This window comes from Anomaloglossus baeobatrachus, chromosome 12, assembly GCF_048569485.1.
Source record: "Anomaloglossus baeobatrachus isolate aAnoBae1 chromosome 12, aAnoBae1.hap1, whole genome shotgun sequence".
Taxonomy (NCBI): Eukaryota; Metazoa; Chordata; class Amphibia; order Anura; family Aromobatidae; genus Anomaloglossus; species Anomaloglossus baeobatrachus.
In genome coordinates this window covers 52,771,510-52,795,227 of record NC_134364.1, presented here as the reverse complement: position 1 = coordinate 52,795,227, position 23,718 = coordinate 52,771,510, and the positions used below count along the sequence as shown (strand labels likewise).

General features: G+C 50.6%; 1 protein-coding gene across 5 annotated transcripts in view; it reads right to left on the bottom strand.

Annotated features, from left to right (window-relative positions):
- MGA (MAX dimerization protein MGA) overlaps positions 1-23,718 on the bottom strand; it is a 259,036-nt gene that overhangs the window by 100,518 nt on the left and 134,800 nt on the right. For all 5 annotated transcript variants that reach the window (XM_075331070.1, XM_075331069.1, XM_075331073.1 and 2 more), the window contains exons 14-16: positions 11,835-12,063; positions 9,342-9,941; positions 1,099-1,383 (exon numbers count right to left, since the gene is read on the bottom strand). In XM_075331070.1, the coding sequence (XP_075187185.1) occupies positions 1,099-1,383; positions 9,342-9,941; positions 11,835-12,063 (1,114 nt within the window). The remainder of the gene's footprint in view (positions 1-1,098; positions 1,384-9,341; positions 9,942-11,834; positions 12,064-23,718) is intronic.

Genomic DNA, 23,718 nt, shown 5'->3' with positions numbered 1-23,718 from the left:
CAGTCTTCTCTACTGCAGATCGAGCTGTGCTCGGAATACCCCCACCCACAGCACTGATTGGCAGCTTCCTGTGTACACTGTTCATTGTCATCAAGCGACCAATCAATTTTGGGGGCGGGGTTACACAGGACTGCCTGGCACAAGACACTTAGGGTACTTTCACACTTGCGTTAATTACCTTCAGTCACAATTCGCCCTTTTGGAAACCAGCGGAATCCGTTAACGGATTCCGCTGTTTCCCATAGACTTGTATGGATGACGGATTGTGCCAAAAGTACCTGCGCTGCTGTCGCTGGCCGACACTGTGTTGCGTCCTCCAGGCGGAAGGAATGCAGCATGTAACTTTTTTTGAGCGGCAAAATCCTCTATTTTTCACTGCGCATGCTCAATTTTTTTTTTTTTTTAATCACGGAAACTTTATTTTGTCTCTCGGTGGCCGAACGATCAGCTGAGCGCCCGGCAGCCGGCTTTTGAGAGCGCTCAGCTGAGCGCCCGGCAGCCGGATTTTGAGAGCGCTCAGCTGAGCACCCGGCTTTTGAGAGCACTCAGCTGATCGCCCGGCAGCCGGGTGATCAGCTGATCATTCACAATAGTCTGCTGCCGGTAAAACTGTAAAGAAAAATGAAAATTAAAAAAGAAAAAAAAAAAAAAGCTTTCCGTTTTTTTCTATGATCCGTTGCATCCGTTGTGCCATTATATGCAACGCATCCGTTGCATCCGTCACACAACGCAATGCAACGGATGCCGTTCAACGCAAGTGTGAAACTAGCCTTAGTGCTGCAGTGATGATCTCCTGCTGATAAAACACTATTGTAATTGTACTGAAATTACACCAAGCTGCTGGTGACATATCCCTAGAATATAGCACTCTGCCCCTACATTATGCTGCTCTCATAATAAAAAGTAAAATCCTCCTGACAGATTCTCTTTACGACCACAAGTCTGCAATGTTACAAAATGTAACACAAATAAGACAACTTTCTCTGACGCCTCATTTTTAGATCATATATTTCTAATTTTACATTACATAATTTAAACATTTAAATTAGTAGCCAATAAATATATATATATATATATATCAGATGATATTCCGATTACCTGGATTACGGAAGACGACATGCTGTTTGCTTTGCTGAACGTTCGCAGAATTAACTTTTTGTAATGGGACAAGCTGAATAATCTGGCCATTGGGATGCTTAAACAAAGTGACACCATTAGAACTCTTTATGGGCTGTAAGATCATCTTCTGTCCGGGAGGTGACTGTATGCACTGTACCGGGCGAGTAGGACTAGAGGTGCTGTTTACCGGAATCAGAAGAAGTCGAGGGCCTAAAGATTTCTGAACTCCTGAGCTCACTCCTGAAGATAGCGTGGAAGTGGTGACTGTAATATTAGGGATAAAATGATAGGTTAACTAAAAATCTAAAACATGTAAATGAGACACTGCACCAATGTTAAAGGGAACCTGTCACCAGATTTGGTTACTATAAGATGCGGCCACCACCAGTGGGCTCTTGTATACAGCATTCTAACATGCTGTATATAAGAGTCCAGGCCGCTGTGTAGAACATAAAAGTCATTGTATAATATTCACCTAAAAGGTCGGGGCGGTGCAGACTGGTCGGATGGGTGTCACCATTCTCCAGTAGCGCCGCCTCCTCTTTCGGCCATCTTTGTTCTCCTTCTTCTGAAGCCTGTGTGCATGAAGCGTCCTACATCATCTAGATTAGCCAGCATTGAGGTCCTGCGCAGGCGCACTACAATACTCTGATCTGCCCTGAGAAGGGCAGATCAAATTGCGCCTGCGCAGAACCTCAATGCCGGCTAGTGTGGATGACGTAGACACGTTATGCACCCAGGCTTCAGAAGAAGGAGGACAAAGATGGCTGAAAGAAGAGGCGCCAGACCCGGAGAACAAAGACACCCATCCGACTAGTTTGCACAGCACCAACCGTTTAGGTCAGTATTATACAGTGACTTTTACGTTCTACACAGCGGCCTGGGCTCTTAAATACAGTATTCTGGAATGCCTTATATAAGAGCCCACTGGTGGTGGCCGCAGCTTATAGTCACCAAATCTGCTGACAGGTTCCCTTTAAATACTGAATATGGCATTTACACCTTTATATCAAAGATTAGTCATGCAAGAATGGTCACCTACTTTATCATTTTACTGTAGAATGTAAAATTAGGATATTTTCTACTTTTCAGCAATTGAAACTCCTTGAATTTTTGAATAAAATTACACAATACAAAAACACACACATATTGTATATATATATATATATATATATATATATTATATATATATTTATATATATATATATATATATATATATATATATATATATATATATATATATATATATATATATGAAGGGAATTTTGTTACTTACCGTAAATTCCTTTTCTTCTAGCTCCTATTGGGAGACCCAGACGATTGGGGTGTATAGCTACTGCCTCCGGAGGCCACACAAAGCATTACACTAAAAAGTGTAAGGCCCCTCCCCTTCTGGCTATACACCCCCAGTGGGATCACTGGCTCACCAGTTTTAGTGCAAAAGCAAGAAGGAGGAAAGCCAATAACTTGGTTAAACAAATTCACTCCGAGTAACATCGGAGAACTGAAAAACCGTTCAACATGAACAACATGTGTACCCGAAAAAACCCAAAAATCCCGAAGGACAACAGGGCGGGTGCTGGGTCTCCCAATAGGAGCTAGAAGAAAAGGAGTTTACGGTAAGTAACAAAATTCCCTTCTTCTTCGGCGCTCCATTGGGAGACCCAGACGATTGGGACGTCCAAAAGCTGTCCCTGGGTGGGTAAAGAAATACCTTATGTTAGAGCTGCGAAGACAGCCCTCCCCTACGGGGAGGCAACTGCCGCCTGCAGGACTCTTCTACCTAGGCTGGCGTCCGCCGAAGCATAGGTATGCACCTGATAATGTTTGGTGAAAGTGTGCAGACTCGACCAGGTAGCTGCCTGGCACACCTGTTGAGCCGTAGCCTGGTGTCGCAATGCCCAGGACGCACCCACGGCTCTGGTAGAATGGGCCTTCAGCCCTGATGGAACCGGAAGCCCAGCAGAACGGTAGGCTTCAAGAATTGGTTCTTTGATCCATCGAGCCAGGGTGGCTTTGGAAGCCTGCGACCCTTTGCGCTTACCAGCGACAAGGACAAAGAGTGCATCGGAGCGGCGCAGGGGCGCCGTGCGGGAAATGTAGATTCTGAGTGCTCTCACCAGATCTAACAAATGTAAATCCTTCTCATACCGATGAACTGCATGAGGACAAAAAGAAGGCAAGGAGATATCCTGATTAAGATGAAAAGAGGATACCACCTTCGGGAGAAACTCCTGAATGGGGCGCAGCACTACCTTGTCCTGGTGGAAGACCAGGAAAGGAGCCTTGGATGACAGCGCTGCTAGCTCAAACACTCTCCGAAGAGATGTGATCGCTACCAGAAAAGCCACTTTCTGTGATAGTCTAGAAAGTGAAACCTCCCTCAGAGGCTCGAAGGGCGGCTTCTGGAGGGCAATTGTACCCTGTTCAGATCCCATGGATCTAACGGCCCCTTGTACGGGGGTACAATATGACAAACCCCCTGCAGGAACGTGCGCACCTTATGAAGTCGTGCTAGACGCTTCTGAAAAAAGACGGATAGCGCCGAGACTTGCCCTTTAAGGGAGCCGAGCGACAAACCTTTTTCTAACCCAGATTGCAGGAAAGAAAGAAAGGTAGGCAATGCAAATGGCCAGGGAGACACTCCCTGAGCAGAGCACCAGGATAAGAATATCCTCCACGTTCTGTGGTAGATCTTAGCGGACGTGGGCTTCCTAGCCTGTCTCATGGTGGCAACGACCCCTTGGGATAATCCTGAAGACCCTAGGATCCAGGACTCAATGGCCACACAGTCAGGTTCAGGGCCGCAGAATTCCGATGGAAAAACGGCCCTTGGGACAGTAAGTCTGGTCGGTCTGGTAGTGCCCACGGTTGGCCGACCGTGAGATGCCACAGATCCGGATACCACGCCCTCCTTGGCCAGTCTGGGGCGACGAGTATGACGCGGCTGCAGTCGGATCTGATCTTGCGTAGCACTCTGGGCAAGAGTGCCAGAGGTGGAAACACATAAGGGAGCCGGAACTGCGACCAATCTTGCACTAAGGCGTCTGCCGCCAGAGCTCTGTGATCGCGAGACCGTGCTATGAAGGTTGGGACCTTGTTGTTGTGCCTGGACGCCATTAGGTCGACGTCCGGCCTTCCCCAGCGGCTACAGATTTCCTGAAACACGTCCGGGTGAAGGGACCATTCCCCTGCGTCCATGCCCTGGCGGCTGAGGAAGTCTGCTTCCCAGTTTTCTACGCCGGGGATGTGAACTGCGGATACGGTGGAGGCCGTGGCTTCCACCCACATCAGAATCCGCCGGACTTCCTGGAAGGCTTGCCGACTGCGTGTCCCTCCTTGGTGATTGATGTATGCCACCGCTGTGGAGTTGTCCGACTGAATTCGGATCTGCTTTCCTTCCAGCCACTGCTGGAAGGCTAGTAGGGCAAGATACACTGCTCTGATTTCCAGAACATGGATCTGAAGGGTGGACTCCTGCTGAGTCCACGTACCCTGAGCCCTGTGGTGGAGAAAAACTGCTCCCCACCCTGACAGACTCGCGTCTGTCGTGACTACCGCCCAAGACGGTGGTAGGAAGGATCTTCCCTGTGATAATGAGGTGGGAAGAAGCCACCATTGCAGAGAGTCCTTGGCCGTCTGTGAAAGGGATACTTTCCTGTTCAGGGATGTTGACTTCCCGTCCCATTGGCGGAGAATGTCCCAATAAAGAGGACGCAGATGAAACTGCGCAAACGGAACCGCCTCCATTGCCGCCACCATCTTCCCGAGGAAGTGCATGAGGCGTCTTAAGGAGTGCGACTGACCTTGACGGAGAGTCTGCACCCCAGTCTGTAGTGACCGCTGCTTGCCCAGCGGAAGCTTCACTATCGCTGAGAGGGTATGAAACTCCATGCCAAGATACGTTAGTGATTGGGTCGGTGACAGGTTTGACTTTGAGAAGTTGATGCAAGAACAGCTGAAAAGTTTAGGGTGCCCATACGGCTGTAAATGCCGGAGCAACCGACACGCCGATAGCCTCATAGACAGATTTCAACCAGAGTCCATCTGTCTGGCATCTTTAAGTGAAGTCCCATCTCCACTGCAACTATGGCTCTAGCCGCAAGCCTGGAGATTGGAGAATCCACCTTTGGACCCTGGGTCCGGCGCTTGACCACGTCAGGGGGAAAAGGATAACGTGTATCCTTAATACGTTTGGAGAAAACGCTTATCTGGTAAGCGTGGTGTTCCTGGACTGCTTCTCTGAAGTCAGCGTGGCCAGAAAAATACTCAATATACGTTTGAGCTACTGAAATGGGACTTCTCCTGCTGTGAAGCTGACTCCTCCGCTGGGGGAGCTGAGGGAGAAAGATCCAACACTCCATTGATGGACGCTATAGGATCATTCCTTATGGCGTCACCATCCGGTGTATCCGGATTGAGAGCGGTGTCAGGATCAAAGTCCTGATGAGCTACGTCTGCCTCATCATACAGAGAGCCTCATGGGACCCCCCCGGAGCACCGATTTTATTCCCAATGAGGGTGGCCAGGGAGCAATGATCCAGATTGCCCATGGCCTGTCCGGACTGCAAGTCTCTATCCCATTGCAACTCCATCCCTGTCCTTGGACAGGGTTGACAGGTGGTTCCTTTGGCCACGTCTAGTAGAGACCTCGGCTGACCAAGTGCTACAGGGGAGCATTGCACACAATGGGGTTCAGTGCCGTGGAACAGTATCACATGCAGTAAAAACAGCATCGAAAGCCTGTGTTGCTTATATGCTGCTGCCGACTAGCCATCTAGGATATAGAGCCAAGAATGGCGACCGTACAGTGCAATGTATAGCATACAAGCATAAAGTACAAATGAACACTGCAGCACATGCAATACAAGCAGCATAGAAAGCCTGTGCCTTGGCACCCCTGCTTTTCTGCTGCTGTAGACTAGCCAGCTAGGGGAATATAGCCCAGAATAGCGACCATACAGTGCAATGTATAGCATACAAGCATAAGTACAAATGAACACTGCAACCCCTGCAATACAAGCAGCATAGAAAAAACCTGTGCCTCAGCACCCTTGCTTTTCTGCTGCTGTAGTCTAGTCATTCTAGGCGAAAATAGCCCAGACTAGCGACCGTACAGTGCAGTGTATAGCATACAAGCATAAATACACATGAACACTTCAGTACATGCAATACAACCAGCATAGAAAGCCTGTGCCTTAGCACCCCTGCTTTCCTGCTGCTGATGTGTCGCCATCTAAGAGGGCATATAGCCAAAAATAGCGACCTATGCAGTGTAAGCATAAAATACAAATGGACAACTGCGGTATTTAGTGGGGTCAGCACTTCAGGTGCCGCTTACCGCCCGCCTATAAGCGGGTGTGTGGTCGCCCTAGTCCTGTGCCTGGTTGCCCAGAGTCCGATCTCTCAGCTCGGACTGCAGGAATGGCTGCCGCCGTCTTCTCCAGCTCGTGTGAGTATGGGCGGGCCGTGGGCGTGCCCCCAAGTCAGAGCGGGAAACCGGCGTCCCACAGTGTCCAGTGAGAGGGCTGGAGCATGTAAATAAGGCTCCAGCCCTCGGCGCTGCTGATTGTACAGCGTCTCTCCCCTACCCTGATTGACAGGGTGGGGGCGGGAACGAAGCGGAGCTAGGCCGCAAAAGCCGGGGACTGGATTTATAAGCGCCGCCGCCGTAAAAGCGCGGTCGGCGCTAAGTCCCCGGCGCACTACAAGTCCCAGCCGCGCCGCCGCTCCCGGAGCGTCCGGCGCGGTAGTTCCCAATACATAAAGTCACTCAGCTAGGCTGCAGTGACTGTAACCCTTTACTGTCCCCGGCGCACTAGCACACCCAGCAAGTCTGGAGTGTGCTGTGCCTGTGTGTACGGGGACACAGAGTACCTGAATGGCGCAGGGCCATGTCCCTGAACGCTACCCAGCTCCGTATCCAGCAGGTTCAATGGGTCTGTGGATGGAGCCCGGCCTCAGGGCTTTGGGGCCGGTAAGATCCCACTTCCTCAGAGCCCCTCAGGGGGATGGGGAAGGAAAACAGCATGTGGGCTCCAGCCGCCGTACCAGCAATAGGTACCTCAACCTTACAAACCACAAGCGGGGTGAGAAGGGAGCATGCTGGGGGCCCTATATGGGCCCTCTTTTCTTCCATCCGATATAGTCAGCAGCTACTGCTGACTAAACAGTGGAGCTATGCGTGGATGTCTGACCTCCTTCGCACAAAGCAGAAAACTGGTGAGCCAGTGATCCCACTGGGGGTGTATAGCCAGAAGGGGAGGGGCCTTACACTTTTTAGTGTAATGCTTTGTGTGGCCTCCGGAGGCAGTAGCTATACACCCCAATCGTCTGGGTCTCCCAATGGAGCGCCGAAGAAATATATATTTTATATCTATATATATACAGTTAGGTCCAGAAATATTTGGACAGTGACACAAGTTTTGTTATTTTAGCTGTTTACAAAAACATGTTCAGAAATACAATTATATATATAATATGGGCTGAAAGTGCACACTCCCAGCTGCAATATGAGAGTTTTCACATCCAAATCGGAGAAAGGGTTTAGGAATCATAGCTCTGTAATGCATAGCCTCCTCTTTTTCAAGGGACCAAAAGTAATTGGACAAGGGACTCTAAGGGCTGCAATTAACTCTGAAGGCGTCTCCCTCGTTAACCTGTAATCAATGAAGTAGTTAAAAGGTCTGGGGTTGATTACAGGTGTGTGGTTTTGCATTTGGAAGCTGTTGCTGTGACCAGACAACATGCGGTCTAAGGAACTCAATTGAGGTGAAGCAGAACATCCTGAGGCTGAAAAAAAAGGAAAAATCCATCAGAGAGATAGCAGACATGCTTGGAGTAGCAAAATCAACAGTCGGGTACATTCTGAGAAAAAAGGAATTGACTGGTGAGCTTGGGAACTCAAAAAGGCCTGGGCGTCCACGGATGACAACAGTGGTGGATGATCGCCGCATACTTTCTTTGGTGAAACCCGTTCACAACATCAACTGAAGTCCAGAACACTCTCAGTGAAGTAGGTGTATCTGTCTCTAAGTCAACAGTAAAGAGAAGACTCCATGAAAGTAAATACAAAGGGTTCACATCTAGATGCAAACCATTCATCAATTCCAAAAATAGACAGGCCAGAGTTAAATTTGCTGAAAAACACCTCATGAAGCCAGCTCAGTTCTGGAAAAGTATTCTATGGACAGATGAGACAAAGATCAACCTGTACCAGAATGATGGGAAGAAAAAAGTTTGGAGAAGAAAGGGAACGGCACATGATCCAAGGCACGCCACATCCTCTGTAAAACATGGTGGAGGCAACGTGATGGCATGGGCATGCATGGCTTTCAATGGCACTGGGTCACTTGTGTTTATTGATGACATAACAGCAGACAAGAGTAGCCGGATGAATTCTGAAGTGCACCGGGATATACTTTCAGCCCAGATTCAGCCAAATGCCGCAAAGTTGATCGGACGGCGCTTCATAGTACAGATGGACAATGACCCCAAGCATACAGCCAAAGCTACCCAGGAGTTCATGAGTGCAAAAAAGTGGAACCTTCTGCAATGGCCAAGTCAATCACCAGATCTTAACCCAATTGAGCATGCATTTCACTTGCTCAAATCCAGACTTAAGACGGAAAGACCCACAAACAAGCAAGACCTGAAGGCTGCGGCTGTAAAGGCGTAGCAAAGCATTAAGAAGGAGGAAATCCAGCGTTTGGTGATGTCCATGGGTTCCAGACTTAAGGCAGTGATTGCCTGCAAAGGATTCGCAACAAAATATTGAAAATAAAAATATTTTGTTTGGGTTTGGTTTATTTGTCCAATTACTTTTGACCTCCTAAAATGTGGAGTGTTTGTAAAGAAATGTGTACAATTCCTACAATTTCTATCAGATATTTTTGTTCAAACCTTCAAATTAAACGTTACAATCTGCACTTGAATTCTGTTGTAGAGATTTCATTTCAAATCCAATGTGGTGGCATGCAGAGCCCAACTCGCGAAAATTGTGTCACTGTCCAAATATTTCTGGACCTAACTCTATATATAAATCTATATATATAAATCTATCTATATATCTCTATCTATCTATATAGTTTATATACATATACATTATATATATATATATATATTTATTTTATATATATATATATATATATATATATATATATATATATATATATATATATATATATATTTTTTTACAGAAGAAAGAAAAGGAAAATCTCACCTGGTTGTACAGCCATTGGAGATCCAATGTTTATTCCAAATGGAGAAGCTACTGGTGCAAGTTGTGCTGTATTGGGTGCAAGGAGCAAATTTGAAGGAGCAATTTTTTTTAGTATACAAGGCTTTTTGGAAAAGGGGACGGATGATGTTTCTAAAGGTTTAGTCAAAGCTGGAGTCAGTAATGGCAGAGTCAGAGTATTACTTTTAGTGGAAGGAACTGATGCACCATCTTTTTCAGCTACTTTTCCTGTAGGGGTGAACACAGAAGACCCTTTTGTTACCACTCTTGTTATACGCACTACGGTTGGGAGTAAAGACGTTGCATTCGTTTTGGAAGGGGACGCGGTGTTCAAACCAGCAGAAGAGTGTGAGGTGGTAGATAAAGATGGCATGTTCATAGAAGAAGTAGTAGTGATAGCTGGGGTTTGCTTGGTCGCTGCCACAGCAGAAGAGATGACTAATAGTCGAGTAGACTGGGTGCCCAGTTTTGGTGACCCAGGTATGGTGGGATCAGATGAGCTGACTCCAGGACTTTTCAGAATTGATCCAACTTCACCCGAGACAAACTGAGTGAACAGACTGCTAGGCCTGGACTGTGCAGCTGCAAAGTAGAACATCTGCATGTCAACATCTTCCAACTCATTTATTAATCTTTACTATGGAAGAAAATTAGGACAAACTTTTATTATAAGTTTGTAAAAGCATAAGCAAACCATTAGGTATCAGGTATAATTGTTCTGCGGTCTTAGAAATAAAAGGGGTCGATGTAAAATAAAGAAATAAAAAATAAATATCTCCTCCATTCTGGTGGTCTTTGTTGGGACCAGAATCTACAATTTCCTATCCATTCAGATCCCTGGCCACCCATCTCGATGGGACACATCGTGACCGTGAATCCCTTGATGGATCAAATGGGCAGGACACCATATCTTCTGGTCCCGGCAAATACCACCAGAGTGGTGGTGGTTCTGAGTGGTACCCCTTCTACTTTTAGTTCATAGCAAGCTTCTGGCAGGTTTGAAATAAAAATGAAAAACCCCTTGAATATTGCAACAAGTTTTAGATAGTATGCAAAAAAAAAAAAAAAAGTCCAGCGACTATTAAACTATTTTATGTAACTAAGATCTCATTGTAATCTAATGACACCAACAAAAATTAAAAAGATCAACTGCTCAAATCTGTGTTTGCGTGCAGGATGCAGCAGAGCTGTGCGTTTGCGTGCAGGATGCAGCAGAGCTGTGCGTTTGCGTGCAGGATGCAGCAGAGCTGTGCGTTTGCGTGCAGGATGCAGCAGAGCTGTGCGTTTGCGTGCAGGATGCAGCAGAGCTGTACGTTTGCGTGCAGGATGCGGCAGAGCTGTGCGTTTGCGTGCAGGATGCGGCAGAGCTGTGCGTTTGCGTGCAGGATGCGGCAGAGCTGTGCATTTGCGTGCAGGATGGGGCAGAGCTGTGCGTTTGCGTGCAGGATGCGGCATAGCTGTGCGTTTGCGTGCAGGATGCGGCAGAGCTGTGCGCTTGTATGTAGGATGCGGCAGAGCTGTGCGCTTGTATGTAGGATGCGGCAGAGCTGTGCGCTTGTATGTAGGATGCGGCAGAGCTGTGCGCTTGTATGTAGGATGCGGCAGAGCTGTGTGTTTGTATGTAGGATGCGGTAGAGCTGTGTGTTTGTATGTAGGATGCGGCAGAGCTGTGTGTATGTATATAGGATGCGGCAGAGCTGTGTGTTTGTATGTAGGATGGGGCAGAACTGTGTGTTTGTATGTAGGATGCGGCAGAGCTGTGTGTTTGTATGTAGGATGCGGTAGAGCTGTGTGTTTGTATGTAGGATGCGGTAGAGCTGTGTGTTTGTATGTAGGATGCGGCAGAGCTGTGTGTATGTATATAGGATGCGGCAGAGCTGTGTGTTTGTATGTAGGATGGGGCAGAACTGTGTGTTTGTATGTAGGATGCGGCAAAGCTGTGTGTTTGTATGTAGGATGCGGTAGAGCTGTGTGTTTGTATGTAGGATGGGGCAAAGCTGTGTGTAGCATGCAGCAGAGCGGTGTGTTAGTGTGTAGCATGCAGCAGAGCTGTGTTTGTGTGCGCATGTACTGTTAATGTAGCAGTTTTGTGTGCGTGGCAGAGAGTGTACATAATGTGCATACGGTAAAGTTGGGTGTAGGATTTGCATGCTGCAAAGGAACACCATTTCCACCCTACTATACAAATGAACCTAGTGATAAAGTGCATCTTTCAGACCAAAATATATGGTAAACATTTATTTTTTATTTGCTTATATACACAAAACTCTGCAATGTGTGATGTGAGGATTTCTCTTGTGCTCGCTTGTATAGGGCGAGCCCGTGCACATCCAGTGGGAATGTGGTCACAAGACTGCTCGATTTTGCCGCCAGCACCGGAAAATCCTCATAATGCACAGAGTGACTGCAGACTGTTGTGAAAAGCCTGGACAACCCCTTTAAAGACTAGAGTGAAATGCTTCAACGTACACGTACCAGTCTTGCTCTGCGGTGCCAGGAGGATGCTCTTTGATTTCTCTTTAGTAGTGGAATCTGAAGCAGGACTTGAAGTAGCCATTTTCGTAAGGGCCTCATTTGCTTTAGAAATGTGGAAGTGTTTTGGATCCAGTCTCTGTGTTAAATAAGCTGCAAGTCTGTTCGCTGGATGAAGTGCTCCCATTTGCCCCAAAAGCAATTTGGCTTGAGGATATTTCTTGCCGTTGACCTATTGAATAACAAAAGCAAAACGAAGAAAAAAAGATTATTTTGTTTACTTACCGTAAATTCTTTTTCTTATAGTTCCGTATTGGGAGACCCAGACCTTGGGTGTTTAGCTTCTGCCTCCGGAGGACACACAAAGTACTACACTTAAAAGTGTAGCTCCTCCCTCTGAGCTTATACACCCCCTGGTGAGCCAGTCCCAACCAGTTTCGTGCAAAAGCTGAAGGAGAATAGCCACCCACAAGTAAAACAGAGCAAGAGCCGGAACAACCGGAGACTCTGTCTCGACAACAGCCGGTGAAAACACGCGGAACAAGAAAATTGCCAACAAGCAACAGGGAGGGAGCTGGGTCTCCCAATACGGAACTATAAGAAAAAGAATTTACGGTAAGTAAACAAAGAAGGGAATTTTGTTTACTTACCGTAAATTCCTTTTCTTCTAGCTCCAATTGGGAGACCCAGACAGTGGGTGTATAGCTACTGCCCTCTGGAGGCCGCACAAAGAACTACACTTAAAAGTGTAAGGCCCCTCCCCTTCTGGCTATACACCCTCCCGTAGGAGTACAGATTCCTCAGTTTTAGTACCAAAGCAAGAAGGAGGAAAGCCAATAACAGTTTCAAAAACAAATTCAATCCGATAACATGATCGGAGAACTTAAGAAACAACATGAACAACATGTGCACCCGAAAAACGAAACCCTAAGAACAAATAGGGCGGGTGCTGGGTCTCCCAATTGGAGCTAGAAGAAAAGGAATTTACGGTAAGTAAACAAAATTCCCTTCTTCTTTTTCGCTCCTAATTGGGAGACCCAGACAGTGGGACGTCCAAAAGCAGTCCCTGGGTGGGTAAAAAGATACCACATGAACGGGCTGTCAGACAGCCTCTTCCTACAGGTGGGCCACCGCCGCCTGAAGGACCTGTCTACCTAGGCTGGCATCTGCCGAAGCGTAGGTATGCACTTGATAGTGTTTGGTAAACGTGTGCAGACTCGACCAGGTAGCCGCCTGGCACACTTGCTGAGCCGTAGCCTGATGCCGCAATGCCCAGGACGCACCCACGGCTCTGGTAGAATGGGCCTTCAGTCCAGATGGAATCGGAAGCCCAGCAGAACGGTATGTGTGAAGAATTGGTTCCTTGATCCACCGCGCCAGGGTGGATTTGGAAGCTTGCGATCCCTTATGCTGACCAGCGACTAGGACAAAGAGCGCATCAGAACGGCGTAGAGCCGCCGTGCGAGAAATGTAAATCCTGAGTGCTCTCACCAGGTCCAACAGATGTAAACCCTTTTCAAATTGGTGAACTGGATGCGGACACAAAGATGGTAAAGTGATATCCTGATTGAGATGAAAGGAAGAAACCACCTTGGGAGAAAACTCTGGAATTGGACGCAGTACTACCTTGTCTTGGTGAAACACCAGGAAGGGAGATTTGCAAGATAACGCCGCTAGCTCGGACACTCTTCGAAGAGACGTGACCGCCACAAGAAAAACTACCTTTTGTGAAAGCCGAGAAAGGGGAACCTCTTTCAAAGGCTCGAAAGGCGGCTTCTGGAGAGCAATGAGAACCTTGTTCAGATCCCAGGGTTCCAATGGCCGTCTGTAAGGAGGAACGATATGACAAACTCCTTGGAGAAAAGTGCGTACTTTAGAAAGCTGTGCCAAGCGCTTCTGAAAGAATACGGATAGCGCGGAGACTTGACCCTTAAGAGAGCTAAGCGACAAGCCTTTTTCCAACCCAGACTGCAGGAAGGAAAGAAAAGTTGGCAATGCAAATGGCCAGGGAGAAAACCCTTGAGCCACGCACCACGCTAAGAATATCTTCCACGTTCTGTGATAGATCTTAGCTGAGGATGGTTTTCTAGCCTGTCTCATTGTGGCAACAACTTCATGAGATAAACCTGAGGCCGCTAGGATCCAGGACTCAATGGCCACACAGTCAGGTTCAGGGCCGCAGAATTCAGATGGAAAAACGGCCCTTGAGACAGCAAATCTGGACGGTCTGGTAGTGTCCACGGTTGACCTACCGTGAGATGCCACAGATCCGGGTACCACGACCTTCTTGGCCAATCTGGAGCGACGAGTATGGCTCGATGGCAGTCGGACCTGATTTTCCGGAGAACTCTGGGTAACAATGCTAGAGGTGGGAACACATAGGGGAGTCGGAATTGCGACCAATCCTGAACCAAGGCGTCTGCCGCCAGTGCTCGGTGATCGTGAGACCGTGCCATGAAAACTGGGACCTTGTTGTTGTGTCGTGACGCCATCAGATCGACGTCCGGCGTCCCCCAGCGGCAACAGATCTGCTGAAACACGTCCGGGTGAAGAGACCATTCTCCTGCGTCCATGCCCTGGCGACTGAGAAAGTCTGCTTCCCAGTTTTCCACGCCTGGGATGTGAACTGCGGATATGGTGGACGCTCTGCTTTCCACCCACGTCAAAATCCGTTGGACTTCTTGAAAGGCTTGGCGACTGCGTGTTCCCCCTTGGTGGTTGATGTACGCCACCGCCGTGGAATTGTCCGACTGAATCCGAATCTGTTTGCCTTCCAGCCATTGTTGGAAGGCTCGCAGGGCAAGATAGATTGCTCTGATTTCCAGAACATTGATCTGCAGGGTGGACTCTTCCAGAGTCCACATCCCCTGAGCCCTGTGGTGGAGATACACCGCTCCCCACCCTGATAGGCTCGCATCCGTCGTGACCACTGCCCAGGACGGGGGAAGGAACGACTTTCCCTGTGACAATGAGGCGGGGAGAAGCCACCAACGCAGAGAGTCCTTGGCAGTCTGAGAGAGGGAGACAGTCCTGTCGAGGGACGTCGATTTCCCGTCCCATTGGCGTAGAATGTCCCATTGTAGAGGGCGCAGATGAAACTGCGCGAACGGGACTGCCTCCATTGCTGCTACCATCTTTCCTAGGAAATGCATGAGGCGCCTCAGTGAGTGCGACTGGCTCTGAAGGAGAGATTGCACTCCAGTCCGCAGCGAGCACTGCTTGTCCAGTGGAAGCTTCACTATCGCTGAGAGAGTATGAAACTCCATGCCAAGATAAGTCAGAGATTGGGTCGGGGTTAGATGAGACTTTGGAAAGTTGATAATCCACCCGAAACTCTGGAGAGTGTCTAGTGCCACTTTCAGACTGTGTTGGCATGCCTCTTGAGAGGGTGCCTTTATAAGCAGGTCGTCTAGATACGGGATGACCGAGTGACCCTGCGAGTGCAGAACAGCTACTACTGCTGCCATGACCTTGGTGAAGACCCGGGGGGCTGTTGCCAGACCGAAAGGTAACGCTACGAACTGCAGGTGTTCGTCGTGTATGACGAAGCGTAGGAAACGCTGATGCTCTGGTGCGATCGGCACGTGGAGATACGCATCTTTGATATCTATTGATGCTAGAAAATCTCCTTGAGACATTGAGGCTATGACGGAGCGTAGGGATTCCATCCGGAACCTCCTGACTTTTACGTGTCTGTTGAGCAACTTTAGATCCAGGACGGGCCGATACGATCCGTCCTTTTTTGGGACCACAAACAGATTGGAGTAAAAACCGTGACCTTGTTCCTGAAGAGGGACAGAGGTCACCACTCCTTCCGCTTTTAGAGCGGCCACCGCCTGCAACAGAGCATCGGCTCGGTCTGGTGGGGGAGAAGTTCTGAAGAAACGAGTTGGCGGACGAGAACTGAACTCTATCCTGTACCCGTGAGACAGAATATCCCTCACCCAACGGTCTTTGACGTGTGACAGCCAGATGTCGCCAAAGTGGGAAAGCCTCCCACCGACCGCGGGTGTGGGAATCGGAGACCTCAAGTCAGGAGGACGCCGTTTTGGCAACGGTTCCTCCGGCTGCCCTTTTTGGGCGTGACTGAGACCTCCAAGAATCTGAGCGTCTCTGGTCCTTTTGAGTCTTTTTTGACGATGCGAATTGGGACCTGCCCGGTCCTCGAAAGGACCGATAACCAGACTGACCCTTCCTCTGTTGGGGTTTGTTTTGTCTGTGTTGCGGTAAGGATGAGTCCTTACCCTTGGAGTGTTTGATGATTTCATCCAAACGCTCTCCAAACAATCGGTCACGAGAAAAAGGCAAATTGGTTAAGCACTTCTTGGAATGAGAATCTGCTTTCCAATGTCTCAACCACAGGGCCCTACGCAAAACAACGGAGTTGGCTGACGCCACTGCCGTGCGGCTTGTAGCGTCAAGAACAGCATTAATCGCGTACGACGCGAATGCCGCCATTTGCGAGGTCAATGGTGCTACCTGCGGGGCAAATGCACGTGTGACGGAGTCAACTCGCGCAAGCCCGGCTGAGATAGCTTGGAGTGCCCATACGGCTGCAAAAGAAGGCGCTAATGACGCTCCAATCGCTTCATAGATGGATTTCAGCCAGAGCTCCATCTGCCTGTCAGTGGCATCTTTAAGTGCCGCTCCATCTTCAACTGCAACCAAGGATCTAGCTGCAAGCCTGGAAATTGGAGGATCCACTTTTGGACACTGGGTCCAACCTTTGACCACCTCAGGGGGAAAAGGATAGCGTGTATCTTTAAGCCGTTTAGGAAAACGCCTTTCAGGATAAGCGTGGGGTTTCTGGATTGCGTCTCTAAAGTCAGCGTGGTCCAGAAAAGTGCTTAAAGTACGCTTAGGGTATCTGAAATGGATTCTCTCGTGCTGCGAAGCTGACTCCTCCACAAGAGGAGCTGGTGGGGAAATATTTAACATCTTATTGATGTTAAATATAAGATCATTAACTATGGCGTCACCATCTGGTGTATCTAGATTGAGAGCGGTTCCAGGATCAGAATCCTGATCAGTTACGTCCGCCTCATCACCCATAGATTCATCTCGCTGGGATCCTGACCATTGGGATGAATGTGAAGGCCCGTCATAGCGAGCCCGCTTAGGCTGCCCGGGGCCATCGTCCGAGTCAGAGTCTTCACCCTGAGGTGTATATGCCCGCCCCGGAGCTTGGAGCTGAGGGGGACCAGGGGGCAATGATTGCACAGTGTCCGTGGCCTGAAGTACAGGCCTAGCTTGCAATGTGTCAAGAATTTGTGACATAGTGAGAGACATTCTGTCAGCAAAAGCTGCAAACTCAGTGCCTGTCACCTGGACAGCATTCACAGGTGGTACACCCTGGGTCACGTCCAGCAGAGGCCCCGGCTGTGCAAGCGCCGCAGGGGCCGAGCACTGCACACAATGGGGGTCTGTGGAGCCTGCCGGTAGAAAAGTCCCACATGCGGTGCAGGAAGCATATAATGTCTGTGCTTTGGCACCCTTGCGTTTTGCGGACGACATGCTGCTGGCTCTCTGAATGTGAGAGAGTCTATAGCCAAAGGGCGACCAGCGCTATGTAATACCAAGTATTTGTAGCAACAAAATACTAAGAATACTACTGGCACAAGAGGGGTGAGCCCTGAGGGCTGCTTACCGCCCGCTGAATAGCGGGTAAGAGGCTGCAGAAATCCTTGTCTGGGTCTCCCCGGCTCCCCTCTGCAGCTCAGCGTGTCAGCAGGAATGGCTGCCGGCGTCTGTGGAGAGGGGCGGTCCGTGGGAGTTCCCAAACAAAAGTGCGGGAAACAGTGTCCCCTCTGTGCCGATTGTGAGGGCTGGAGTATGTAAAAACGACTCCAGCCCTCAGCGCTGATGCACTGGCCAGCGTCCCGCCCCTCTCCTGACTGGCAGGTCTGGGGGCGGGAACGAACGGGAGCAGGCCGCAAAAGCCGGGGACTCGAGTTATCAGCGCGGCCGCCGTAAAAGCGCGGGCCGCGCTGAAGTCCCCGGCGCACCACAAGTGCCAGCCGCGCCGCAGTCCCAGCGGCCGGCATGACCGATCTCTAGATGTGGCCAGCGTCCCGCCCCTCTCCTGACTGGCAGGTCCGGGGGCGGGAACGAACGGAAGCAGGCCGCAAAAGCCGGGGACTCGAGTTATCAGCGCGGCCGCCGTAAAAGCGCGGGCCGCGCTGAAGTCCCCGGCGCACCACAAGTGCCAGCCGCGCCGCAGTCCCAGCGGCCGGCGCGACCGATTCCTGGAAGTGTGCCTGCTTCAGCTAAGCTGAATGAGGCCATGGCACAAGCGCCGTAGCGCTGATGTCCCCCGGCGCACTACAACACCCAGCATGCTGCGGTGTGAGCGCCTGCACGGGGACACAGAGTACCTTGAGGATGCAGGGCCATGTCCCTGATGTACTCCGCTCCATCCAGCATCTTGTCCGGGGGCTGTAGATGGAGCCCGGTCTCAGTGCCTGGAGACCAGTAAATCCCACTTCACCCAGAGCCCTGTAAAAAGGGATGGGGAAGGAATCAGCATGTGGGCTCCTGCCGCCGTACCCGCAATGGGTACCTCAACCTTACAAACACCTCCGACATACAGTGGGGTGAGAAGGGAGCATGCTGGGGACACTATATGTGTCCTCTTTTCTTCCATCCGACATAGTCAGCAGCTGCTGCTGACTAAAAACAATGGAGCTATGCGTGCGTGTCTGACCTCCTTGCGCACAAAGCTAAAACTGAGGAATCTGTACTCCTACGGGAGGGTGTATAGCCAGAAGGGGAGGGGCCTTACACTTTTAAGTGTAGTTCTTTGTGCGGCCTCCAGAGGGCAGTAGCTATACACCCACTGTCTGGGTCTCCCAATTAGGAGCGAAAAAGAAATTCTCTTTTTCTTTATCGTTCCTTTGGGAGACCCAGACCATGGGACGTTCCAAAGCAGTCCCTCGGTGGGAAATAAACAGAAAAACTAAGAAGTAGGCAGAACCTAACTTCACAAGTGGGCGACAGCCGCCTGAAGGATGCGTCTGCCCAAGCTCGCATCTGCCGAAGCATGAGCATGCACTTGGTAGTGCTTCGAGAAGGTATGCAGGCTAGTCCAAGTGGCAGCCTGACAGACTTGTTGAGCCATAGCCTGGTGCTTAAAAGCCCAAGAGGCACCGACAGCTCTGGTCGAGTGAGCTTTGATCCCCGGCGGGGGAGGCACCTGAGTACTCTGGTAGGCGTCCGAAATGGTCGATCTAATCCAACGGGCTAAGGTCGGCTTAGAAGCAGAGAGGCCCTTCCGCCACCCTGTGGTTAGCACAAAAAGAGAGGTGCACCTCCTGAGCGCAGCGGTGCGAGATACATAGATCCGGAGAGCACGCACCAGATCTAGAGTATGCAGCGCTTTTTCAAAGCGATGAACAGGGGCCGGACAGAAAGAAGGTAAGGTAATGTCCTGGTTAAGGTGGAAGGGAGAGACCACCTTAGGAAGAAAGTCCGGAGTCGGACGGAGAACCACCTTGTCTTGATGAAAAACTAAAAAAGGTGACTCCGAGAAGAGCGCAGCCAAATCAGAGACTCTCCTGAGAGAAGTTATGGCAACTAGAAAGGCCACTTTCTGAAAAAGACGATACAAAGAAACCTCCCTAAGAGGCTCAAAGGGGGGTTTCTGCAATACCGTGAGGACTAAGTTAAGGTCCCAGGGATCCAAGGGCCGCCAATAAGGCGGAATGATGTGAGACGCGCCTTGCATGAAGGTGCGGACCTGAGCCAGCCGGGCGAGACGCCGCTGGAACAGTACTGGTAGAGCTGAGACTTGTCCCTTGAGAGAGTTGAGGGACAGTCCTAGCTGCAGACCGGACTGTAGAAAAGACAGAAGGGTCGGCAAAGAGAATGGCCAAGGAGGATGGCCGGAAGAGCGACACCAGGACAGGAAAAATTTTCCAAGTCCTGTGATAGATCTTGGCGGAGGAAGACTTACGGGCCCGAGTCATAGTGGAGATGACCTCAGGAGGAATACCAGAAGTCGTCAAAATCCAGGACTCAAGAGCCACGCCGTCAATTTGAGGGCCGCAGAATTCGGGCGGAAAAACGGACCTTGCGAGAGTAGGTCCGGACGGTCCGGAAGATGCCACGGCATCTGTACGGACAGTTGGAGCAGGTCCGGATACCAAGCTCGCCTGGGCCAGTCCGGTGCAATGAGGATGACTCGACTGCCCTCCATTCTGATCTTGCGCAGGACTCTGGGCAAGAGAGCTAGAGGGGGAAACACGTAGGACAGACAAAACTGAGACCAGTCTTGAACCAGAGCGTCCGCGGCGAAGGCCTGAGGATCGTGGGAGCGATCCACGTAAACAGGAACCTTGTTGTTGTGACGGGATGCCATTAGGTCCACATCCGGAGTGTCCCATTTGCGGCAGATTGACCGAAACACTGCCGGGTGCAGGGAACACTCGCCACCGTCCACGCATTGACGGCTGAGATAATCTGCCTCCCAGTTTTCCACGCCTGGGATGTGGACTGCGGATATGGTGGACTTGGAGTCCTCCGCCCATTGAAGAATGTGTTGGACCTCCAACATTGCCAGGCGGCTGCGTGTCCCGCCTTGGTGATTGATGTAGGCAACCGCTGTTGCGTTGTCTGACTGGACTCGAATGTGCCTGCCCGCCAACAGGTGGTGAAAAGCTAGGAGAGCTAGAAAAACGGCTCTGGTTTCCAGCACATTGATTGAAAGGGCTGACTCGGACGGAGTCCAAGTGCCCTGTGCTCTGTGGTGGAGATATACCGCTCCCCAGCCGGATAGACTGGCATCCGTGGTGAGAATCACCCAAGACGGGGCCAGGAAGAGCGCCCTTGGGACAGGGAGAGGGGCTGAAGCCACCACTGAAGAGAGCTCCTGGTCCGTGGCGACAGAGCCACTAACCTCTGTAAGGAGGAAGGCCGCTTGTCCCAGCAGCAGAGAATGTCCAGCTGCAGAGGGCGCAGATGGAACTGGGCAAAGGGAACAGCCTCCATGGACGCCACCATTTGACCCAGCACCTGCATCACGCGCCTGAGGGTATAACGGCTGGGCCGCAGCAGAGAGCGCACCGCTAGCTGGAGAGACTGCTGTTTGATTAAGGGCAACTTCACAAGTGCCGGCAAAGTCTCGAACTGCATCCCTAGGTACGTGAGACTCTGGGTCGGAGTCAGAGTGGATTTGGGAAGATTGACAAGCCACCCGAATTGGGCTAGAGTGGCGAGAGTGAGCGAGACACTCCGCTGACAGTCCGCCCTGGATGAAGCCTTGACTAGAAGGTCGTCCAGGTAAGGAATCACTGCCAACCCCTGTAGGTGCAGGACCGCAATCACTGCTGCCATGACCTTGGTGAATATCCGAGGGGCCGTGGCTAACCCGAAGGTGAGAGCCACGAATTGGAAATGATCCTCTCCTATGGCAAAACGTAACCAACGCTGGTGTGAAACTGCGATTGGCACATGTAGATAGGCATCTCTGATGTCGATGGACGCCATGAGAAGCTTGAGATCCAGGATGGGCCGGAAGGTACCGTCCTTTTTGGGAACTAGGAAGAGGTTTGAGTAAAAACCTCTGAACCGTTCCCGAGTGGGAACTGGTACAATCACTCCGTTCGCCTGCAGGGATGCCATGGCCTGTGAGAAGGCGGCGGCCTTGGAGCAGGGGGGAGTTGAGAGAAAAAATCTGTTTGGCGGGCTGGAAGAGAATTCTATCCTGTAGCCGTGAGATATGATATCTCTCACCCACTGATCGGAGACTTGTTTTAACCAAGCGTCGCCAAAGTGGGAAAGCCTGCCATCGACTAAGGACGTGGCTGGAGCGGGCCGAGAGTCATGAGGAGGCTGCCTTAGTGGCAGGACCTCCTGCGGTCTTCTGCGGACGCGCTTTTGGGCGCTAGTTGGATTTCTGATCCTTAGCTGAGTTAGCGGACGAGGCGGAGGGCTTAGAGGACGACCAGTTGGAGGAACGAAAGGAACGAAACCTCGATTGATTCCTACCCTGGGCGGGTTTCCTGATCTTGGTTTGTGGCATGGAAGTACTCTTCCCGCCAGTAGCTTCCTTAATAATTTCATCCAGCTGTTCACCGAACAGCCGGGAACCAGCAAAAGGGAGCCCAGCAAGAAACTTCTTGGAAGAAGCATCTGCCTTCCACTCTCGAAGCCACAAGATCCTGCGGATAACAAGGGAATTAGCTGAAGCCACCGCAGTGCGGTGAGAAGCCTCTAGCATGGCAGACATGGCATAAGATGAAAAAGCTGAAGCCTGAGAAGTTAAGGTAACCATCTTAGGCATAGATTCCTTGGTGAGGGAATGCATCTCTCTAGGGAAACAGAGATGGCTTTGAGAGCCCACACTGCTGCAAAAGTCGGGGAAAAAGCGGCCCCCGCAGCTTCATACACAGATTTGGCCAGAAGATCAATCTGACGGTCGGTGGAATCCTTAAGTGAGGTGCCGTCAGCCACCGACACAACGGTCCGGGCTGAGAGCCTAGATACCGGGGGGTCTACCTTTGGGGAGTGCGACCACTCCTTGACCACCTCAGGTGGAAAGGGAAAGCGGTCATCAGAACCACGCTTTGGGAAGCGTTTGTCAGGACAGGCCCTGGGTTTGGTCACAGCTGTCTGAAAACTGGAGTGGTTAAAGAACACACTCTTCACTCTCTTAGGCGAGGTAAACTGATGCTTTTCTGCCAGAGAGGGTTGCTCCTCTGAGACTGGCAGATTGAGATCCAGTACAGAATTAATAGAAGCAATCAAGTCACTAAAATCTGAGTCACCCTCGGAGAGATCGACGGGGTACATAGCCTCCGAGCCCCCTGTGAGGGCATCCTCCTCATCTTGAGAGTCAGCTCTTGAGTCAGAGCCACGGGATGAGGAGGGGGAGGAAACCCTGCGCCTTCTCTTAGAAGGACGGGGTCTGGGACCTGACGATGAATCCTCTGTGAGCTCTGATGGACGGAGGTCAGAGGATAGGGATCCTCTGGCAAGAGTATTAGAGGCACCCTGTGAGGAGGGCTGATGTATATTTATCAAAGTCCTGGACAAAAGTCCCATGGACTCAGCAAATGACTGGGATATGGACCTAGAAAAGGACTCTACCCAGGCCGGGGGTTCAGCCACAAGTGCAGAAGCAGCCTGACAGACCACTGGGGGTGAGACTCCAGGCTGTGGCACCGCAAAGTTAGAGCAAATATCACAATGTGGACAGGTGCTCGGCTCAGGCAGCAGGAGCTTACATGCAGTGCATACAGAATAAAGCTTTGGAGCCTTGCTCCTTGTGTGAGACATGCTGCTGGAGTGGGGGCTTTGCAAGAGAATGAACCCCAGGGAGAATATACAGAGGTGCACGACCGGAGACCGGCTGTGGCTTACCAGACCGCTGGAAGCGGTGTTGTGTGCCCTCCAGATCCCGAAGCCCGGACCCCCAATGCACAGCACCTCAGCAGGGATGCAGAGTGCAGACAGACCCAGCGCAGAGTGAACTCTGCCTGAGAAATGGCCGCCGGAGTGAAGAGAGGGGGCGGGACTAGGGGGCGTTCCTGTAGGGGAGCGGGAACTGGAGGGCCATAGATGTGCAGGAGAGGAGACACGACCCAGCAGTGGGGAGTGTCCCTCCCCTGTGCAGAACAGCCGCCGGGAGGAGCCGTCCCTGTCCCTCTTGCATGAGTGACATGCGAGGGAAGTTAACAGCAACTAGGCCTCCGGCAAAGCCGGGGCCTAAATTTAAGCGGCGAGTCCGACGCGCAGGCACCATCGGCGCGGTTCTCGGGCGAAAGCTAGAGAACCCGCCGGAAATGTCAAAATAAACACATACAGCATACTCTCCCCATACAATAAAGAACAGGGACCCCCCACATAAACGTCTCAGGTACTTAGCTGCTGAGACGCAGGGCCAGGTCCC